Here is a 23193-nt window from a genome sequence, read left to right as displayed (position 1 = left end):
ACAGGCCCCCCCTCCTCCCCTCCCCAGTGAGCTCTCAAAGGCCAGCAACTGCCCCACACTCTCTATCTTCTCGTGATCGGCAGAGCTCAGCTCCCATTAGGCGTTCCACAAATGTTTGTTTTTGTTTTGGCCGACTTGCTGAACCGATTGGGCGGGAGGAGCGTGGCGGGGCGGGAGGGCGCCGCCCACGGCGGAGAGGGGCGTGCCCGCCAGGGTGCACCGCCCGAGGTTCACGGCGGGGCGGAGCGGCAGCCCGTGCCGGGCCCCTCAAAAGGAGGGGGCCCGGGCTCGCCCACCAGACTGTGTCACGCTCCGGGACCGGCACCCCGGCTTGGAAGGGAGAGTTTCGGGTAGACCAGGCTCAGGCGGCGGCGGCGGCGGCTCAGGGAAGGCGGCTCAGTCTCGGCCGGGGCTCCCTGCCAGCCCGCGCGACCTCGCGCCCCCAGCCGCGCCCCGCCCGGTGCCCCGGTTCCGTCCCGACGCCGCCGGGCCCGTGAGCCTCGCGGACGTGACGCCGCGGGCGGAAGTGACGTTTTCCCGCGGTTGGACGCGGCGCTCGTTGCCGGGCGGGGGAGGGCTCGTCCGGTTTTTCTCAGGGGACGTTCAAATTTTTGTAACGGGAGTCGGAGCGGACGGGGCGTGCCCGGCGCGCGCGCGTCCTCCCTGCCCGGCCCTCCTCCGCCGCCGGCCGACTCCTGCCCGGGCAAGGCGTCATGCCGCCCAAAAGCCCCCGGAGAGCAGCCGCCGCCGCCGCCGCCGCCGAACCCCCGGCGCCGCCGCCGCCGCCGCCGCCGCCGCCGCCTGAGGAGGACCCCGAGCAGGACAGCGGCTCCGAGGACCTGCCTCTGGCCAGGTGAGCGGGCAGAGCCGCGGCGGCGGCCGGCGCGCGGGATGGGCGCCCCGAGGGTGCGCCGGGGCGGGTGCGGCGGCGTCTAGGCGGGGGCGCGTCTTCGCCGGGTCCGGGGCCCGGCGGCGGGAGGGTCCCCCCAGGTCCCCCGCCCCCGCGGAGCGCCTGGAGGACGGTGACAGGCGTGTGGGTGCGGGAGCGAGGGGAGGGCAGCCGGGAGGGGTCTCGGCGCGAGCTTGACAGGTGTCGGGCGGGTGGGGCTCGGGTCTCTGAGCGAAGTGACAGGTGCCGCCTTTTCTCCGCGGGTCGGGAGGCTCGCGGGCGGCGGGGAGCTTCGAGGCCCCGTCAAACGCAAAAAAAAAAAAAAAAAAAAAAGAGACGAACTGGTGTGTGGTGGAGAGTTTTTCTCCCGTGGAGGTTTGTAGTTGGCTGGTGGTCGTTTGACTTTCTGTTTCGGTCTCCCGCGATGCAGCAGTTGGGAGTGTTTTCCTCCGGGCGCGCAGTGCATCTGAAGCCCGGTGCTGGGAGAGGCCAGCCCGAAAGCCCTGGGCGCTGCTGCGGAGACGGCCTGGGATGTGCCCGGTGGGGTCCTGGGTGTCAGTTGCCCCCAGGGGACTCGGAGGTGCTTTGTGGGATTCCCTTATAACAGTTCTTGAGGCCTTGGGGATTCAGAGCCATCGGTAGTGACTGGTGGAACATAATTCTGTAGAGGAACTCGTGTATGAGGGGAAGTTTTCTGAGACATGAGTCTAAGTGCTTAACAGTTTCTAAGCTTTTTCTTTTTTTTCCTGTTATATAAAATTCTTCTTGCGTGTTAATCTGCTCCAGCCTGTCTCATTATTTCTTCCATTTTGCCTTTTGGCTTTGAGTCGGCAAAGATCTTGGTGTCCCCTCTTCTGTTTGTTTCTTTGGGCACAAAATTAGTGGTTTTCCGTGTGCTCCCATGGCACTTCTTTTTTTCCTAAGTGGGCTCTAAATTTAAGCAAGTCCGTGATCATGCGGTAGAACACGACACGGAGATATTTATTGTATTGCAGCATCTTATTTTTCTTGATTGTGATGCTTTATGGCTAAGAAGCTAAGATTGAAAGAGTATAATTGTCATTATTGTCAGCATTGGTCCTACTTTGAGACTATACAACCGTTGCAGAGGAATGAGACGCCTTTCTGTCCCTCAGCACTCCCTCCCTCGTTCTAGTCCGTCACCAAGTCCTGTTTCTTTCATCTCTCTAGACGCAGACAGAGTTGAGGCAAATTGTAAAAGGTTGGAATGGGCTTTTGGAGTTGGCCTGTGAAAGGCTATTAAAAATTAATTTATTTAAATGAGCTGTCTTATGGGTCAATTAAAAATCAAACTCACTAGTTAAAAAAAAAAAGTCTAGGGATGTTCTGGGAGAAGACATTAGTTTCTGATTAAACTCTGATGTATCCAATACTTGAGAAAGATTTCCTTTAGAAAGAGCTGTAATGTCTACTCTAAAGAATTCCACATAGCTTTGGAAGGATTCTCGATTATTGTAGGGTAACTAGATGTTCTTGAAGTTCTGGACATCATCTGAGAATAGAAGGACTTTGTTTATTTTATTTTTTGCCAACATGTAGTTTTATATATCTTTGAATGATGGAACTATCAAAAATTGTCCTGTAAGTCATAACCATACAAGATACAGTCTGCTCTTGATTATCCATACCCACAAAAGGTTTCATTAGCATGGGCAGTCAAACTCTGTGTTAACTACTTAGCAAGGGTAGAACCACTGCCTGGCAATCTGATGTGGAGAAACTTGCTTAGGGATGGATTCTGGACCTAGTTTAATCGCACTTCCAGTAACAGTTCATTTCTACCTTGAGAGTTGAGATCTTACTTCTGTTGCATTATCTCTGGCCTCAGTGATGTAGTTGGAGGGGAAACCATCGCTAGGAACAGCACCCGACCTTCATTGTTGAGATAATCAAAAGTCAATTATATTTTGAAGGAGGGTTGGCAGTGTGGAATAGTGGTCAAGGGCCTGGGTTATGCAGATAGACTGTTGAGTTTATATCATGGTTTCCCATATGCGGGCCATTACTTCAGGTGAGTGCTTTAACTTCTCTGATTTGGTACTTATCTATAAAACAATGTTAATAAGACTACTTACCTAATAGGACTGATGTCCTATTCACTGAAACCATACATCTAAGGTGCTTTGTACAGGGTCATAGTAAATACTCAAAAATTATTAGCTATTCCTCTTATTATTATCATAATTATTAGAAGTCAGCCAGACATTAAATGAATGAAAAGGAATTTGCCTGTCTTGACTGCCTGTCTTGGTTAAGGAAGATCGAGGAGAAAAGACTGAAATAAGCATAGCAGTAATTTATGTCAGGTTAATTGTGTGAGAAATGCTAGTAGGTAGAGAGATTGTGTGAAACGCTGATAAGTGCATTTCAGCAAAGTCACTGATACTGAGTTGATTCTGTAATATTATCTGTGGGCTTTCCTCTTCTTGCTGTAATCGTTGTCCCAGTTTTCCCAAACAGCTTTAGCTACTATTGCTGCTTTGAAGTATATGTGATTCATCAGACCAGCAAACATCTTTCACTATGTGGTATCCTTATTTTGGGAAGATTATGAAAAAGAGAAACATGTTTAAATTCTAAGTATAATTTTTTTCAAAGATAAATAAGATCTTAAAGTATTTAGTGATGCTATCCTTCAGAATGCTGTTATTATACGCAAAGCATTGAAACAAATGTTTACTTAATTAGTTTGATTTATAAGTATATACCTATTATATGTGTATTTTCATTTAGTAGGCTTGAGTTTGAAGAAACTGAAGAACCTGATTTTACTGCATTATGCCAGAAATTAAAGATACCAGATCATGTCAGAGAAAGAGCTTGGTTAACTTGGGAGAAAATTTCATCTGTGGATGGAGTATTGGTAAGGATTTTCTTAAAATTTTTTGAAAACGTTTTTCTCATTTTAACAGTAATTTTGAATCACTGTAGAAAATTTGGAAAATAGAAAAGTAGAAAGAAAAGAAAAGCTAGTGATAATTCTATTACCTGAGGTAATTTACTTCTGATAACATTAAATATTAAAAAAAAATCTTTCTGCGTAAGCCTCCTACCAAAGTATTTTAAAGCAAATCTCAGATACCATATTTTGTTTATGAATACTTCACGATGATATAAAGGCTTTTTAAAAAAACAAAGTCATACCTTATAAAATAATTTTTAATATCTTATACTATGTCGTCAGTGTTCAAATTTCCTCATTGTCTCAGAATTAATTTTGTTAGACTTCCACATTTTGATAAATTTTTTCCATTTCTTTGTGCATGTATATGTGTGTATGTATAAAAATAATAACAACAGCAAATAATTTTTAGTGCTTTATATATACTGGGGGAATATTATAAGCACTTTGCAAATAACTCATTTAACAATCCATTGAGATGTGAAATACAAAATCTTCATTTTACAGATGGAGACATTGAAGTCGCGGTTAAGTAACTTGACTGAGGTCCCTGGCTAATAAGATCTGAAACACAGATTTGGGATCATACATGTAGTTATGTAGAGTTACATGTAGTTACATAATAGTTTTTTATCTTTCTTTTAAAAAACTTTCTTAACGTATGAACATTTTCTTATGTTTTAAATATTTTTTGATATTTGACACTGTAGTTTCCAGTGGTAGTATATTTTATCCATTAGGTGTATTTTAATTTGTTAACTCTTACTGTTATTGGACATTTTTCCGCCAGCTTTTGGCACTGTAAAATAATGCGATAAATGGTCTTATTCATAAGAAAAATGCCTCACACAAAGTAAATCCTCCATAATTTGTTAAATAATTTGGTAAGTGAATCTCTGATTATTAGGATAAATTCTTACAATTACTGAGTCAAAAGCTATGAACATTTGTAAAACTTTGGGTAATTATTGCTAAATTCCACTCCAGACAGACACTTCTAATGAATTTACTGTCTCATCAGCATTGTATTAGAATATGTGTCTATCTGTTTTTACTGATCAGATCAACACAGCAAAATATGTTTCTGGTGCCAGCCCTGATGGTCTATTGGTTAAAGTTCGGTGCTTTCACCACTTAGGCCATCCGGGTTCATTTCCTGGTCGTGGAATCACACCACTCGTCTGTCAGTTGCCATGTTGTGACAGTGGCTCACAAAGAACTAGAAGGACTTATAACTAGCACTGGGGCTTTGGGGAGGGGAAAAAAATATGTTTATGTACATTCCATAAAAATATTTAAAATCTCAAAAACCTTAAAAAAATTTAAAATTTGAAAACTTAAGTCTCTGATGTCTTAGTCCTTTTAGGCTACTATAACAAAATACCATAGACTGAGTGACTTATGAACAACAGAAATTTATTCCTCACAGTTCTGGAGGCTGGGAAGTCCAAGATCATGGTGCCAGCAGATTCTGTGTCTGGTGAGGGCCCACTTCCTGATTCATAGATAGCACCTTGTTGCTATCCTCACATGGGGCAATGGGCGGAAACTTTCTCAGGCCTTTTTTTATAAGGGCACTTATCCCATTCATGAGAGTTCTACCGTCATGACTTAATCACCTCCCAAAGGCCCCACCTCCTAATACCATCACAGTGGGCATTAGGTTTTCAGGATATGAATTTTGGAAGGACACAAGCATTCAGTCCATAGCATCTGGTAATAAAAAAGAGAAAATGAATCCCACAATTCCAAAGATCTGAACATATTCTAGAACTCCTCACTAAAAAAAGAGGAAGAATACTGAAGTATCTTGGATGAATGACTTTGGTATTATCATCCCAAAGCATTTAATGTATATTTTCGTTGATTTGAGTACTTTGTGTACAAAGCTGTTTTTGTGCATATGGAGTTAAAGGATTTATAATTTATAAGTGGGTTGTGTACCAAATCTCTTTGCAAGTACAATATGGTAGTTAGGTTTTCAGGCTAGTTCGCACAAAACTTTTTTTTTTTACTAAACTATAGCAGTAGTAGTTTTAATTGTAGAGGCCCTTTTGGGCTTCATACTTGAATACATATTCAAATAAATGTTACTACTTTCTTATCCCACCCTTTTCTGCTCCTGGCTTTGTCCCTACCTTCTATGGGAACTGACACAGTTTAAATCTTATTTCCTAATGGAGCTCTTGATGGGGAGTAGGCGATGTGAAATTCCTGGTTGTGTGCTGGAGGAAGGCAAGAAAGGAATTCTGTTACCTTTGGAATTTTGGGTACCTTTTTGAGGGGTATGACAGAGGATGATGTTGTATTGTCCTGATATAATTCAACGGACTTTCCTAGAAATGTTATTTTAAGTGATAGTCAAGTTTTTGAGGGTTGGCCTGAGAATTTAACCTCTGTTTATACAATAATTTCTAAGGTAGAATGTAACAGAGTATGTGCTGGGAAGCAAATGTAATGACAAAATGAACCTGCTCTGATGCAGCTATTCTAGTTGCCATTGGCTGTGTTTGAAACAAGAAGAGGAATATGGTACCTTGGGGAGTTCTTTTTGGCATGATGTTTTTGGTTGATGTTTTTGTATGATGTTTATTGGAATAGAGGATGAGTTAAGAGTAAGGATTTGTCATCAGATTGGACTGACTCAAATCTCATATCTACCAATTAGCTCTGTGATCTTGAACAAGTTACCTAAAATCTCCAAGCCTCAGTTTTCTAATCTGTAAAAGGGACTAACAATAATTTCTGGATCTTGGAGTTATTGTGTGGATTAAATAAATTCATGCGTGTAAAGCATTTATTGGTGTAAATGAGTGGCTAATTTGGGTCGTGCAAGCAGAATAACATGACTTAAGAACTACTCCAGAAAATTTTATACTAATGTAATGTTTTTAGGAGAACTTAAGTATAAGTTAAAATGGTTGAATTTTAAATGCATATGTAGTGATTCTGCTGTGGTTTTGTTTTGCTAAAATTCAGATTTTTAAGTTCTTGAGAGTCAGAAAAGTTGTTTATGCATACATGAAAGCATATATTAATCCTTTTTATGGAAAGTTTTGTGGTTTCTTGTCTAGAAAAGTGTTTTCTCCTTTTCATATAAACATTTAATAAGTGTGTAATATGTGGTTGCTGTCATAAGATTGGATATTGTTCATGCTGCTTATAGCATATGAATAAAGGCCTTTCCATTAAGAAATTGGCCAGGAGTGCTGTTCGTATGGTGACTTACAGTGAATCAGTTGTTAGAATTTTGATTTTCTTTCTGTGTCTTGAATGGCAGCATGGTAGAATGGAAAAGGCCTTGGACTTCAAGGCAGAAAACTTTGATTATAGTTGTATTTTAGCTATAAGATTTCAGGCAAATTGGTTAATTCTCTAGGTCTCAGTTGCTCATCTGTAAAGCAGAAATAATGTCTGAATGTCAACCTCATAGAGTTTTGTATGTGTATAGGTGTATATATCTATGTTTATTTCAAAGAGCTTTGAAATTTATTGCTCTTTGAATAGAGCCATTTCTTTTTGTGATATGGTTATTATAGTTAGAAAGATAATTGAAAAGAATAGTTTGGAATTGGAATAATGCTAGATGTTTCATTTAAGTTATACTACAGAAATATGAAGAGGTTTCTTAATAAGCTTAAAGCAGACTACATGTTTTTAAATTATGTGTAATGAAAGGTCTTGAGCTGTTATTTTCCAGTCCTTAGTAATATATGTAACCTTTCTGTTTGAAGATGGTGCTGGTATTCTCATTGCATGTGGATGTTACTGAGAAACATTCCTTTAAAACATGTGCATGAATGTTGTATTTTGTCTTATAGATGTGGGTTGTTTATAGCTTCTTTTATTTCTGATTCCACTTCTAAGATTAATTAATTTTTAAAAACATTTTATTATGGAGAATTTCAGACATTTATAAAAGTAGAGAAAATAGTATGAACTCTCATATACCTCCTAATCAGCTTCAGCAGTTATCAACCATGGCCAGACGGTATTTCTCTCTGACCCCAGATTTTTAAAAAAGTAAATCCCAGATAAGATGTTTCATCCATAAATATTTCAGTATGTATGTGGAGAAGATAAGAACTCTAAAAAAATAACTGCAGTTCATCACACCTAACAAAATTAATGAAAATTCCTTAAATATCAAATATTCAGTGTTCAAAATTTCGTGATTGTTTCATACATTTTTTTTTCCACTATGTTCTAATCATGATTCAAATAAGGTCATACTTTGTGATTGGTTGATTTGTGTCTTGAGTCTCTCTTTTTTTCCCTCTTCCTCCCCCAAGCCCCAGTGCATGGTTGTATATCCTAGTTGTAAGTCCTTCTAGTTCTTCTATGTGGGATGCCGCCACAGCATGGCAACTGACAGACACGGTAGTGTGGTTCCATGACAGGGAAGTGAACCCTGGCCACCGAATCGGTGAGAGCACCAAACTTAAACCACTAGGCCATCAGGGCTGCCTCTTAAATCTCTTTTAATCTGTAGGTTTCACCTCCTCCTTCTCTCCCCCTTTCCCTCTCTTTTCTTACAATTTATTTGTTGAAGAAACTAGATTGTTTATCCTGTGAAGTTTCCTATATTATGTATTTTACAGATTGTATCTTCTTCATTGTTTAATATATTTGTCTGATTCTGTATTTCCTGAAAATGGGTCTAAGGCTTGATCAGATCCTGATTTCATATTTTCTGGAAGAAATACTTTAGAAGTGTTGTCTATGCCTATCAGGAGGTACATAATGTCATGTTATCTCTCTTTTTTTGGTGTAAGCAATCATTGATGACCATTGACTGGATCCATTAGGGGTTACTCAGTGGTGATCTGCTAACTTTATCATTCCTTTTTCAATTATTAGTTCCTCTGTAAAGAGAAACTTTCTCCATCAGCTGTACATATTCTGAAGTATAGTTCATTCAGGGAAGGTAGGATAAGTGCTTTATTCTTTGCTTTTATTGACTAGTTTTCAAACTAATGAGTGTTCTGTAACATCCTCCAAAGGTGAACAATGACTATAATCATCTTTGCAAGCATTATTTTGACAGTACCAGTAGATCAGTTTGGCTATACATAAACATTTAATAAGATCTTTACTCAATGTGACATATTTTGTAATTTTGATAATCCTGTATAAATGGGACCATACAGTATTTAACCTTTTGGGATTGGCTTTTTTCACACAGCATTATTCTCTGGAGAGTGATTGAAGTTGTGTATCAACAATGTATTAGTTTCATAGAGTTGCCATCATAAAATACTACAGACTGAGTGGCTTAAGGAACAGAAATTTATTTTCTCACAATTCTGGAAGCTAGAAGTCTAAGATAAGTTGGCGGCAGGTTTGGTTTCTTCTGAGGCCTCCCTTCTTGCTTGCAGGTGGCTGCCTTCTCCTCGTGTTCTCGTATAGTTTTCCTGGGTGCACATCCTGGTTGTCTTTTGTTTGTCCAAATTTCCTGTTCTTATATGGACAATAGTCGGATTAGATTAGGGCCCACCCTACTGTCCGCATTTTAATCCAATTGCTTCTTTGAGGCCCTGTCTCCAAATACAGTCACATTCTTAGGTACTTGGTTAGGGCTTCAACATATGAATGGGGGTGGGGAACAATTCAGCCCTGACAAATAATAGTATTCCATAGTATGGCTGGACCACAGTTTGTTTAACCATTCACCTGTTGAAAGATATCTGGGTTGCTTGTACTTTTATCTATTATGAATAAAGCTGCTATAAACATTCACATATAGGTTTTTCTGTGGACATCAGCTTTCATTCTTCTGGGAAATAAATGCCCATGAGTGCAATTGCTGGTTGTGTGGTATGGCCATATGTTTAATTGTATAAGAAACTGCCAGACTTTTCCAGAGTAGCTGTACCATTTTGTATTCCTACCATCAGTGTATGGGTGATCCAGTTTCTTGGCGTCTTTCCCAACATTTGGTGGTGTTACTATTTTTTATTTTAGCCGTTTTTATAGGTGTGTAGTGATATCTCATGGTTTTAATTTACTTTTTTTCTGATGGTGTGATATTGCTATTAAACATCTTGTTTTTAATTTTTAAATTTTTCATTGTGAGGAAGATTCACCCTGAGCTAACATCCGTTGCCAATCCTCCTCCTTTTTTGCTTGAGGAAGATTAGCCCTGAGCCAACATCTGCACCAGTCCTCACCTGCTTTGCATGCAGGATGCTTCCAGAGCATGGCAGATGAGCAGAGTAGGTCCACACCCAGGGTCTGAACCCATGAACCCTGAGCCGCTGAAGCGGAGCACGCAGAACTTTAACCACTCGGCCATGGGGCTGGCTGGATATTAAACATTTTTTAATAGACTTTTTTGGGAAACAGTTTTAGGTTCACAACAAAATTGAGCAGAAAGTAGAGAGTACAGAAAGTACAGAGATTACCTGTACATGCCATGCCCGCACATGCATAGCCTTTCCCATTGTCAGCATTCCCCACATGTGCTACATTTGTTACAATTTATGAACCCACACCGACACATCATTGTCACCCAAAGTGCATAGTTGTTGAAAGTCCTCTAAATGTGCTTATTTGCCATTTGTCATCATTGGTGAAATGTCTCTTTATGTCATTTGCCCATTTTGAATTTCCATAGGGTTTTCTGCATACACAATTATGTCATTTGTAAATAATCACAGTTTTATTTATTCTTTTCTAATCTTTGTGCTTTTTTTCCTGTCTGTTACACTGGCTAACACTTCAATACAATGTAGGATAGAAATGGTGAGAATTCCTGCTGTTAAGGAGAAATCATTATGTCTTTCACCATTAAGTGTAATGTTAGGAGTAGGCTTTTCTTAGATATCCTTTATCAAATTAAGGTATTTTCTTTCTGTTCCTTTCTATAGTCATACACTGCATAATGATGTTTTGGTCAACAACAGACCACATATATGATGGTGGTTCCATAAGATTAGTACCTTATAGCCTAGGTGTATAGTAGGCTGTACCATCTAGGTTCATGTGTGTACACTCTGTGATGTTCACACAAAGACAAAATTGCCTCATGACGCATTTCTCAGAATATGTCCCTGATATTAAGTGACGCATGACTGTGTTCTGAATTTGCAGAGTTTTTTTTGTTGTATCAGAAATAAATGTTGGGTTTTGTTAAATACTTTTTATGCATCTGTTGAGATGGTCACACACTTTTCCTGTTTTAGAGTGTTAATATGATTACATAGCATTGACTGATTTTCAAATGTTAAAGCAACCTTGCATTCCTGGGGTAAACTCCAGTTGATTGTGATATATTATCCCTTTCATATATTGTTAGATTTGATTTGCTAAACCTTTGTTAAGAATTTTTAACAAAAATTCTTTTATAGCATGTTTTATTCTTAGTTTATATATTCATGAGGTTTATGGGTCTACAGTTTTCTTTTTTCCATAATGGATTTGTCTGGTTTTGTGACAGAATAGTGCTGGCCTCGTAGAATGAATTGAGAAATATTTTGTTCTCTTCAATTTTTTGCTAGAGTTTGTGTAAAACTGGTATTATTTCTTCCTTAAATATTTGGCAAAGCCATACGGACCTGGAATTTTCTTTGTGGGAGAGTTTTTAAGTACAAATGCAATTTGTTTAATAGATATGGGCAATTCTGGTTTGTCTATTTCTTTTTTAGTGAACTTTGATAGTTTATGTTTTTCAAGGAATTTGTCCATTTCATCTAATTTATTGAATTTATTGACATAAAATTGTTCATAATGTTCCTTTATTGTATCTTATACCTTACTATAGTTTTAATATACTTTGTTATTAACATATATTTTGTGTATCATACATTATTAATGTAATGTATGATGAAATGATCCTCTTTATCCCTCATAATGTTCTTTGCTCTTAAATTTACTTTTTCTCATATGTCTTATATTTAAAATAGTTTCTTTTAGGTAGCATATAATTGGGTCAGTCTTTGCCTTTTAATAGAAATTTTTAGACTGTTGACATTTAATGTGATTATTGAAATAGCTGGGTTTAAATCTACCATCTTGCTATTTGTTTCTATTTGTCTCATCTTTTCTTTGTTCCTTTTCCCTCTTTTTCTGCCTTTGTTTGGATTGACTATTTTTTTATGATTTATTTTTCTCATTTGTTGGCTTATTAGTTATAACCCTTCATTGTGTTATTTTAGTCATTGTTTCAGGATTTATGCTACACATTTTAAACTTTCACAGTTAACTTTCAAATGATGTTATACTGCTTCATGTATGGTATAAAAACCTTATGTCAGTATACTTCCACTTCTTCCCTCTTAGCCTTTGTTCTCTTGCTGTACATTTTAGTTTTACATGTGATATAAACCCCATAATACATTGTTATTATTTTTGCTTTAAGCAGTCAATTATTTTAAAAAGAAATTTAAATAATAAGAAAAAAAGTCTTTACATTTAGCCATGTAGCTACCATTTCCACTGCTCCTAATTCTTTTATGTAGATCCATATTTCTATCTGGATCATTTTCCTTCTGTGTAAAGGATTTTCCTTAACATTTTTAACAGTGCAGGTCTGACGATTTCTGTCAGCATTTGTATGTCTGAAAAAGTTCTTAATTTTGCCTTAGTTTTTGAAAGGTATTTTCACTGGTTAAAGAATTCTAGCTTGACTTTTTTCCCCCCGGTGTTTTAAAGATGTTTTCTGCCATGTTCTAGCTTGCATTATTTCCTAAGAGAAATTTACTGCCATCTTTTTCTTTGTTCCTCTGTATATAATATGTCATATTTTATGATCTTTTTCTCACTAGTGAGTTTAATCAATTTGATCATGATGTTTCTTGGTGTAGTTTTTAAGATTTTCATGCTTGGAGTTCATTGTACTTCTTGAATCTGTGAGTTTTCAGGTTTCATCAAATTTGGAAAAATTTCAGCCATTATCTCTTCAAAAAAAGCTTTTTTGGCCCCTTTCCTTTCTCTTCTGTCCTTCAGGATCTCCAGTTATACATATATTTAGCTACTTGATGTTTTCCTGCAGCTCATTGGTCCTCTGTTCAGTTTTTTTTGCCCCCAGTTTCCTTTGCTGTGCATTTCATTCTGGATAATTCCTTTGGGTTTTTCTTTAAATTCACCTCTCTTTTCTTTTGCAATAACCTAATTTGCCCTTAATCTCATTCAGTGTACTGTGCATCTCAGCTTTTTTGAGTTTTCATCTCTAGAAGTTCAATTTAGGGGTTTTTAAAATACATTCCATATCTCTGCTTAACATGTTCAATCTTTGTTCTAGCTCAGGGGTTGGAAATTTTTTCTATAAAGGGTCAGATAATAAATATTTTAGGCTTTGCAGCTCTGCCATTGTAGCCTGAAAACAGTCGTCAGCAAAATGTAAATGAATAAGTGTGGCTGTGTTCAAGTAAAACTTTGTTTACAAAAACAGGGGCAGGCTGGATTTGACTTAGTTTGCTGACCCTTGCACTAGCTTCTTGAACATGGGGGTGCAGTTATAATAACTATTTTAATGTCCTTATCTAATAATTCTATATCTGAGTTGTAAATTTTTGGTTGACTGATTATTCTCCTTATTATGGTTATTTTCCTTCTTCTTTGTGTATCTGGTAATTTTCTTTTCTTTTTTTTTTTTTAGCTGCCAGACATTGTAAATTTTACCTTGTTGTATATTGGATATTTTTGTATTCCCATAAATATTCTTGAGTTTTGTTTTGGGATTGGACCAAGTTTGTTGGAAACAGATTGATCCTTTCAGGTTTTACTTTTAAGGTTTATTAGATGGCACTAGAGATGGGTTTAATCTGGGCCAGGGACTCTCAGCTTTGCCAGTATTGACATTTTGAGCTGAATAATTCTTCGTTGTAGGTGCTATCTTGTGCGTTACAGAATGTTTAGAGGCATCATCCCTGTCCTGAACCTACTAGATGCCAATAGTACACCCTGCTCAGTTTTGAAAACCAAGATTGTCCCTACTCATTGCCATATGTCCACTGGGATGCAAAATCATCCCTGGTTGGTGACCACTTGTCTAGCGTTAAATCTTCACTATTGAGGTAAGACCCTTCCCTTTAATGTATACCCTCTGTATTGTCATGAGTTTTTCTCCTTTGACTGTTGGGAATAGGCACTATTCCCAGCCTGTATGAGCCATAAATAATTGTTCCTCGCCTGCATGTGCTAATTGAGGAGAGTCCTCTGCAGATTTCTGGAATTCTTTCTCTGTGTAGCTCTCTTCTCTTTGGTACTGTGCCCTGCAGATTCTAGCTGCTTTGACTTCCCTGGGCTCTTAGTTCTGTCTAGCCAATTTAGGGAGGCGGTTGAGCTCTCCCTGGTTTTCCCCTCCTTGCGCTGCTGCCTGGAATTTTCTCCAGGAAGTTAGTTGAACATTCATAGGGCTCACTTTGTATGTTCCATGACATTTAGGGATCTCTCCTTTCTTGCCTAATCTCTAATGTCTTGAGTTGTCATCTCATACATTTTTTTTGTTTTTTATTCGTTTGTTTCAGATAGAACAGTAAATCTGGCCCCTGTTACTCCATCATAAGTTGAAGCAGAAATCCTCAGTTAAATACTTTTAATATTTTTGGAGATATTTTCTTAGTAGTTGCTCTAGGGCTTACAATATACATCTTAACTTTTCATATTTATACTGATTTAATTCTAATAAGATATAGAAACTTTTACTGCTGTATGACTCCATTCCCTTCTTCCTTTTTTGTGCTATTTTTTTTTACATGTTATGTTTATATATTTTACAAACCCAAGAATATAAGAGAAGTAAGGAGAGCCTAGGTATATTTATAGAGATTTTTTCAAAATTTATATGTTAACTTTTAAAAAAAATTTACCATTTCTGATTCTCTTCTTTTTTTTTTTTTCCTGTGGATTCCAGGTACCATCCAGTATGATTTGCTTACTGCAGTGTAGCTTCATTCTTATCGCCTTCATGTTGTTATTGTCAACTTGACTACATAAATCTGTTATAGGCCCACCAATACAATTATATAATTTTTAAAAAATGCAGTTGCTTTTTAAATCAGTTAAGAAAGGAAAGAGAAAGAACTATGCAGCTATACTGTTTTTTATCATTACCTACATAATTACCTTTACCAACATTATTATTATTATTATTATTATTTTTTGTGAGGAAGATTGGCCCTCAGCTAACTTTTGCCAATCTTCCTCTTTTTGCTTGAGGAAGATTGTTGCTGAGCTAGCATCTGTGCCAGTCCTCCTCTGTTTGTTGTGTGGGACACTGCCACAGCTTGGCTTGATGAGCAGTGTGTAGATCTGTGCCTGGTATCTGGACCCATGAGCTCCAGGCCACTGAATTGGAGCATACTAACTGAACCACTATACCACCAGGCCGGCCCCAACATTATTTTTTTTTCTGTGTGGATTTGAATTACTGTCTGTAGTCACTTCCTTTTAGCCTGTAGAACTTCTGTTCTCCTTGTATTTCTTAGAAGGCAGGTTTGGTAGCAGTTCGCTCAGTTTTTGTTGATCTGGGAATAACTTTATTTTGCCTTTATTTTTGAAAGCTAGCTTTACTGGATATGGGATTCTTAGTTTTATTCTTTTAGCACTCTGAATGTGTCATTCCAGTGCCTTCTGGAGTCAGTGTTTTCTAATGAAACATCAGCTGTTAATCTTATTGTGACCTCTCTTGTATTGATAAGTCTTTTTTCTCTTGATACTTTCAAGATTTTCTCTTTATCTTTGTTTTTCAACATTTTTACTGTGGTGTGTCTGGGTGTAGATCACTTTGAGTCCTGCCTACTTGGATTTGTTGATGGTCTTGGATGTTGTGGATTAGTATTCTCTCAGTTAAATATTAAGGAGACTTCAATTAACTCTTAGATTTGTTTTTAGAATAATTACTGCCAATGCAGATAGACATACATTACTCAAAAAAGATGTAGGTAAAGACTTTGTATTAGATTTTTTTTCAGTCCTTTTAAATTTACTGAGATTTGTTTTATGCCTTATCCTGTGTTCTGTCTTTGTTAACATAAAATGTTCCTTTGATAGAATTCACTAGTGAAGTTATCTGTGCCTGGAGTTTTCTTCTTTTGGGAAAATTTAAACTTTATATTCAATTTTTATAATACATATAGGATTATGTAGGTTATCTCTTTCTTCTTGAGTGTACATTAGTAGCTTGTGTCTTACATAGAGTTTCTTTATTTCATCTAAGGTGTTAAATTTGTGGGAAGGACCTTTTTTCCCTTTTTAAAAAGTTATTTTTGGGGGCCAGCCTGGTGGTGCAGCAGTTAAGTACGCACGTTCTGCTTCGGCGGCCCGGGGTTCGTCAGTTCGGATCCCAGATGTGCACATGGCATCACTTGACAAGCCATGCTGTGGTAGGCGTACCACATATAAAGCAGAGGAAGATGGGCACAAATATTAGCTCAGGGCTAGCCTTCCTCAGCAAAAAGTGGAGGATTGGCGGCAGATGTTAGCTCAGGGCTAATCTTCCTCAAAAAAAAAGAGAAAAAAGTTATTTTTTAATAGACTTTGTTTTTTTGAGCAGTTTTAGGTTCACATATAAACTATAAATGAATAATTGTATATATATTGTGTGTGTGTATATATATTCACGTTTAGGGCTGTGATCTATTTTGAGGTAATTTTTGTGAAGGGTGTAAGGTCTGTGTCTAGATTCATTTTTTTTTTTTTTTTTAGTATGTGGATATCCAGTTCTAGTACTATTTGTTGAAAAATACGTCTTTTTAAATTTGTATTACCTTTGCTCTTTTGTCAAAGATCAGTTGACTGTATTTGTGTAGGCTTATTTCTGGGCTCTTCATATGTTCCACTGATCTGTTTATTCTTTTACTGCTATCACACTGTCTTGATTACTGTAGCTTTATTGTAAATCTTCTGACTTTGTCCTTCTCCTTCAATATTGTATTGGCTATTTGGGATCTTTTGCTTCTCTATATAAACTTTAGAATCAGTGTGTTGATATTCATGGAACAACTTGCTGGGATTTTGATTGAAATTGTGTCAAATTTGTAGATCGAGTTGGGAGGAACTGACATCTTGACAATACTGAGTCTTCCTATTCGTGAACATGGAATCTCTCTCCATTTATTTAGTTCTTCTTTGATTTCATTCATCAGAGTTTTGTAGTTTTCCTCATATAGATCTTTTATATATTTTGTTAGATTCATGTCTAAGTATCTCACTTTTTGTGTGCTAATTTGAATGGCTAATTTTTTTATTTCAAATTCCACTTGTTCACTGTTGGTGTATAGGAAAGTGTTGGACTTATGTATACTAACCTTGTATCCTGCAACCTTATTGTAATCACTTATGGCTTCCATAAGTTTTCTGTCAGTTCTTTCAGATTTTCTAAGTAGACAATCATATAATTTGCAAACAAAGACTTTTATTTTTTCCTTCCCAATCTGTGTACCTTTTATTTCTTTTCCTTATTGCATTGTCTAAGACTTCCAGTATAATGTTGAAAGGAGTGGTAAGAGGCAACATGCTTGCCTTACTCCTCATCTTTAATGGAAAAGCTTCTAGTTTCTCATCGTTAAGTATAATGTTAGCTGTAGGTTGTTTGTAGATATTCTTTGTCAAATTGAGGAATTTCCCCTCTTCATAGTTTACTAAGAGTTTTTATGGTGAATGGTGTTGGATTTTGTGAAATGCTTTTTCTGCATCTATTAATATGATCATATTTTTCTTCTTCAGCCTATTGATGTGATAGATTATGTTAGTTGGTTTTTGAATGTTGCATACATGGGATAAATCACACTTGGTCTTGGTATATAAGTTTTTAATATGTTGTTGCATTCAATTTGCTAATATTTTGTTAATTATTTTGTCTTTTTTTAGTGAGGAAGATTGACCCTGAGCTAATGTCTTCTGCCAATCTTTCTCTTTTTGCTTGAGGAGGATTGTTGCTGAGCTAACACCTGTGCCCATCTTCCTCTTTTTTTGTATGTGGGACACTACCACAGCATGGCTTAACGAGCAGTGTGTAGGTCCATGCCTGGGATCTGAACTCGTGAACCCCAGGCTGCTGAAGCGGAGCACGCACACTTAACCACTGTGCCACTGGGCCAGCCCCTGTTAAAGATTTTTATAACTATGTTTAGGATAGCTACCGGTTTGTAGTTTTTTTTTTTTCTTGTAATGTCTTTGTCTGGATTTGGTATTTTGGTAATGCTTGCCTAGTAGAATGAGTTAGAAAGTATTTGTCTCTGGAAGAGATTGTAGAGAATTGGTATAATTTCTTTCTTAAATGTTGGTTAGAATTCACAGTAAACCCATCTGTGCCTGGTACTTTTATTTTGGAAGGTTATTAATTATTGATTCAATTTCTTTAATAGATCATAGGTCTATTCAGATTGTCTATTTCTTGTGTGAGTTTTGGCAGATTGCGCGATTCAAGCAATTGGCCCTTTTCATGTAAGTTTTCAAATTTGTGGACACAGAATTGCTGATAATATTCTTTTATTATCCTTTTTATTTCTGTGAGCTCTGTAGTGATTCCTCTCTTTTGTTTCTGATGTGAATAATTTGTCCTTTTCTTTCTTTTATTTTTTTGAGGAAGATTAGCCCTGAGCTAACTACTGCCAGTCCTCTTTTTGCTGAGGAAGACTGGCCCTGAGCTAACATCATGCCCATCTTCCTCTACTTTATATGTGGGATGCCTACCACAGCATGGTGTGCCAAGCGGTGCCATGTCTGCACCAGGATCCAAACTGGTGAACCCCGGGCCGCCGAGAAGTGGAACGTGTGCACTTAACCGCTGCCTCACTGGGCTGGCCCCTCTTTCTTTTTTTTTGTTAATGTGATTAGAGAGTTTTCTATCTTCTTGATCTTTTTGAAGAAGCAACTTTGGGTTTCATTGGGTTTTCTCTGTTGATTTTCTCTTTTCACCATTTCTTTTGTGTTTAATTGGCTTTTTATAGTGAAATGTTTAGATTCCTTTTTCGTTTCCTTTTGTGTATTTTCTTTAACTGTTTTCTTTGTAGTCACCATGGGGCAATAGCTCCATCTCTACCCTTTTCAGTTGTTAATTTCACAAAAATTACATTTTTATACAGTGTGAGTCCAAAACAATAATTTTTTTAATGCATTAATCTTTTAAATTATGTAGGAAACAGAAAGTGGGGCTACACACCATTAACAATAATAACTTTTATAATTGCCCATGTATTTACCTTTATTGAGATATTAATTTTTTCATATGGCTTTGAGTTACTGACTTTTGTCCTTTCATTTCAACTTGCAGTACTCCCTTTAGCATTGCTTATGGGGTATGTCTAGTGGTAATGAACTCCCTAAGCTTTGTTTGTTTGGGAATGTCTTCATTTCTCCTTTACTTCTGAAGAACAGTTCTGCTAGATATAGCAGTCTTGGCTAACAGTTTTTTTCTTTTAGCACTTTGAAATATCAGTCTGCTGCCTTCTGGCCTTCAGAGTTTCTGATGAAAAATCTGCTGATAATCTTATTGAAGATCCCTTGTATGTGATGAGTTGCTTCTTTCTTGCTGATTTCAAAATTCTCCCTTTGGCTTTGGCTTTTTTTTTTTTTTTTAAGCTGATTATTTTTATTTATTTATTGGAGGAAGATTAGCCCTGAGCTAACATGTGCTGCCAATCCTCTTTTTGCTGAGGAAGACTGGCCCTGAGCTAACATCCATGCCCATCTTCCTCTACTTTTTATATGGGACGCCTTCCACAGCATAGCTTGCCAAGCGATGCCTTGCCCGCACCTGGGATTCAAACCGATGAACCCCAGGCCGCTGAAGCGGAATGTGTGCGCTTAATTGCGGTGCCACCGAGCCTGCCCTGGCTTTGGCTTTTGACAGCTTGATTGTAATATGTCTTGGTATGGGTCTCTTTGAGTTCATCCTACTTGGAGTGTGTTGAGCTTCTTGGATGTTTATATTCATGTCTTTCATTACATTTTGGAAAACTTTTGGCCATTATTTTTTAAAATATTCTCTCTGCCCTTTTGTCTCTTTCTTCTTCTGGAACTTGTGTAATGCATATGTTGTTCCACTTGATGATGTCCTACAGGTCCCTTATTCTCTGTTCCCTTTCCTTCAATTTTTTCTTTCTGTTTTTTAGACTTTATTCTTTCCATAGTCATATTATCAAGTTTGCTGTTTGTTTCTTTTGCCTGTTCAAATCTGCCTTTGAATCTCTCTAGTGAATTTTTTGTTTTAGTTATTATACTTTTCAGCTCCAGAATGTCTTTTGGTTTCTTTTTTAGGTTTTTATTGATATTTCCATTTTGTCTATACATCATTTTCTTGATTTTCTCCATGTCTTCCTTTAGTTCTTTGAAAATCTGTAAAACAGTTGTTTTAAAGTCTTCATTTAGTACATCTGCCATCAATTCTTTTTCAGGGACAGTTTCTATTGGTCTATTTTTTCCCTTTGAATGAGCCATACTTTCCTGTTTTTTTGTATGTTTTGTGGGTTTTTTTTGGTTGAAAACTGGACATTTGAATCTGATAATCTGGTAAGTCTGGAAATCAAATTCTCCCCCTTCCCTAGGGTTTGCTGCTGTTTGTTTTTTGTTTTTTATTTATTTGTGTGTGTGTGTGTGTTTGTTGTTGTAGACTACGTCTCTGTTGGGGATTAGCCTGAGGTATAAACTTAAGGTATTTTCAGGTCTTTTTTGAGCCTGTGCCTTCCCTTGGGCGTGCACTGTGACTTTATTTCCTTCATATATGCGGTTGCTTTTGAATGTCCCAGTTGTCCATGTCTGGCTCCCAAAAGGAGAAAAAGAGAAAAATGAAGAGTGGGGGAAAGGTGCAGACTCTTTAAATCTCTTGCAAGTCACTTCAGCCAGAGGGGATGGGGCTTGCAACAGTGAGGGGGAGGTGCAACAATAATAATCCCCACCTCTTTGTTTGCACTTCTATGATTGGAAGCAGCAATCAGCACAGATCTCTGAAATTTGGAAGACAGGGTCCTTTTTTCTCAACCTGGCTCCTGTAGACTGTGTGCCAGCTGTTCCAGGATCATGTGCACAACTGCCTGCCACAGGGCTAAGGGTTGGCATGGGTCGCTGCTACTCTGCTAACAGCTGAAATTAATGGGAATTAACTATAATTTGCTGACCATGCCTTCCCCTGGAAGTTGTAGGTCTTTAATGGACTCCATAGTTCCACAATAGTTACATCAGACAGATTCTGCCAGTTCAGTGTTGTCTAGGTGGGGAGACAGATTTCTGGTGCTTCCTACTCCACCATCTTCCAAGAATCCTCTCTTCATATGAAATTTAGGATCAATTTGTCAATTTCTGTTAGAAAGGCAGTTGGGATTTCAATTGGGATTATGTTGAATCTGTAGATTAATTTGGGGAGTATTGCCATCTTAACAATATTAAGTCTTCAGATGCATGAGCACAAAATGTCCTTCCATGTGTTTGATCTTCTTTAATTTCTTTCAATAGTATTTTTAGTTTTTAGAGTACAAGTCTTACACTTAAAAATAAACTATTCCTAAGTTTTTTGTTTTTGTTGATGCTATTATAAACGGAATTTTCTTAATTTCATTGTTGGTTTATTCATTGCTGGTGCACAGAAATGCAATTGACTTTTGTATGTTGATTTTGTACCCTGCAACCTTGCTAAATTCATTTATTCAAATAGTTTTTTAGTCTGTTCCTTATGATTTTCTGTATACAGATCATCTTGTCTGCAAAGAGAGAGTTTTGCTTCTTCCTTTATAGTCTTGTTGCCTTTTATTTATTTATTTCTCCCTACTGCCCTGGCTAGAACCTCCAAAACATTGGTGAACAGGATAGCAGGAGGTGACGTTGTTGTCTTTTTCTTGATCTTAGGGGGAGAACATTCTGTCTTTTACCATTAGATGTGATGTTAAATGTGGACTGTTTATAGATCCCTTTTATCAGGTTGAGGAAGTTTCCTTTTATTCCTATTTTATATTGTGCTTTGTTAAATGGTTTTGGATTTTGTCAAATTTTTTTGGCTTCTATTGATAAAATCAAGTTTTTCCCCCTTACTAATACTGTGTATTACATTAATTGATTTTCAGATCTTAAACCAACATTGCATTTCTAGGATAAGTCTCACTTGGTCATGGTGTATAATCCTTTTTATATGTTGGTGGATTTGGTATGCTAGTACTTTGTTGAAGATTTTTATGCATATATTCATAAGAGATTTTAGTATCTAGTTTTCTTTCCTTGTAATATCTGTCTAATTTTAGTATTTGGGTAGTACTGGCTTTTCACAGAATGGGTTGGCAAATGTTCCCTACTCTTCGGTTTTTATGGAGCAATCCACTTCTTGGCTGTGCCACTCTTGCCTTTTACTTCTTCTGAGCACATGAGAGTATGTCCTTAATACTAACTGCTGTCAGCTAGTATTATACAAGTGACAGGGGATTTTCTGGCATATTAGCATGTTATTCCTTTTGTTCCTACGTACAACCTCAGTGAGGAGGAAATCCAAGAGTATACATAAAGAAGATAAATGCAGCTGTTATCCCCTCTATTTCTCTAATACATTCCTGTAATCCATGTAACTTGTAACCTTATTATAGCTGATCAGTCATTAGTCTCATGAATCAAGTATAAGGATGTGTATCCTTTTCACCCTGAGATGCAGAGCATATTTCTTATGGCTTATTTTCATCTTGGTCGTGGCTAATATTTTAAAATGGAAGATTTGAGAAAATAGTATTTTAAAATCGTAATTTAAATTTATATTAGTTATGATACCATGAATAGTAAGATAACCTACTTTTCTGATGTTTTCAAGATGATTTATGTCACCACTTGGTGGAGCTCTTTTATAAGTTAGTGTGTTGTAAAAAAGCAAGTACAGGTCATTACTAATTAGGGATTATCATTAAGGTGGTTCAAGTGAACTAAACTAAATATAGCTTAATAGGTAGCCTTTTCAAGTTTTGATTGTAGATTTTGATTTAAATGGTAGTATATGTAATTAAAGTTTTATTTTTAATATTTTAAAGATTTTTATAAATAGTATTCATAATTTTTCTCTCTCCTGCTTTATATAAATTTAGTACTTTTTATTGAGTTACCTTTCCCCCTATTTTATAACTGTAGGTAATTAGAAAATCTGGGATTAATGAAGAAAATGAAAACCATTTGTAATCCTACCACCTAGAGATAATAATTAACATTTTTGTATATTTTTGCCTTTCCTTTTTAAAAATTTTTCACAAAATTAGAATCAAAATATACACAGAATTTTGCATTCTGGTAGTTTTTTCTCTTAAGGTATCTTTGTTATTTTCCCATTTCCTTATAATCTTTGAAATGCTTTAAAGGTTTTGTATTATTCCATGATATAACTCTATCATAATTTATTTAACCATTCCATTTTAAGATATTTAGGCTTTTCCCACTATTTTTGCTATTATAAATAATTGTTTGAACATGTATTACA

The 23193-nt window shown here is 37.3% G+C and overlaps 1 protein-coding gene across 5 annotated transcripts in view; it reads left to right on the top strand.

Annotated features, from left to right (window-relative positions):
* The first annotated feature begins 297 nt into the window (after positions 1-297).
* The window catches only part of RB1 (RB transcriptional corepressor 1), a 155265-nt gene continuing 132369 nt past the window's right edge, over positions 298-23193 (top strand). For 2 of the 5 annotated variants that reach the window (XM_023621589.2, XM_070239712.1), the window contains exons 1-2: positions 298-853; positions 3647-3773. In XM_023621589.2, the coding sequence (XP_023477357.1) occupies positions 714-853; positions 3647-3773 (267 nt within the window). In that variant the 5' untranslated portion in view covers positions 298-713. Of the gene's footprint in view, positions 854-3643; positions 3774-23193 lie in introns of all 5 variants that reach the window. The other 3 variants (XM_023621588.2, XM_070239710.1, XM_070239709.1) reach the window with 3 other exon arrangements.

The sequence above is a fragment of the Equus caballus genome, chromosome 17 (genome assembly GCF_041296265.1).
Source record: "Equus caballus isolate H_3958 breed thoroughbred chromosome 17, TB-T2T, whole genome shotgun sequence".
Classification (NCBI taxonomy): Eukaryota; Metazoa; Chordata; class Mammalia; order Perissodactyla; family Equidae; genus Equus; species Equus caballus.
Note: the sequence above shows the minus strand (reverse complement) of the source record. Positions and strands in the feature narration are given on the sequence as shown.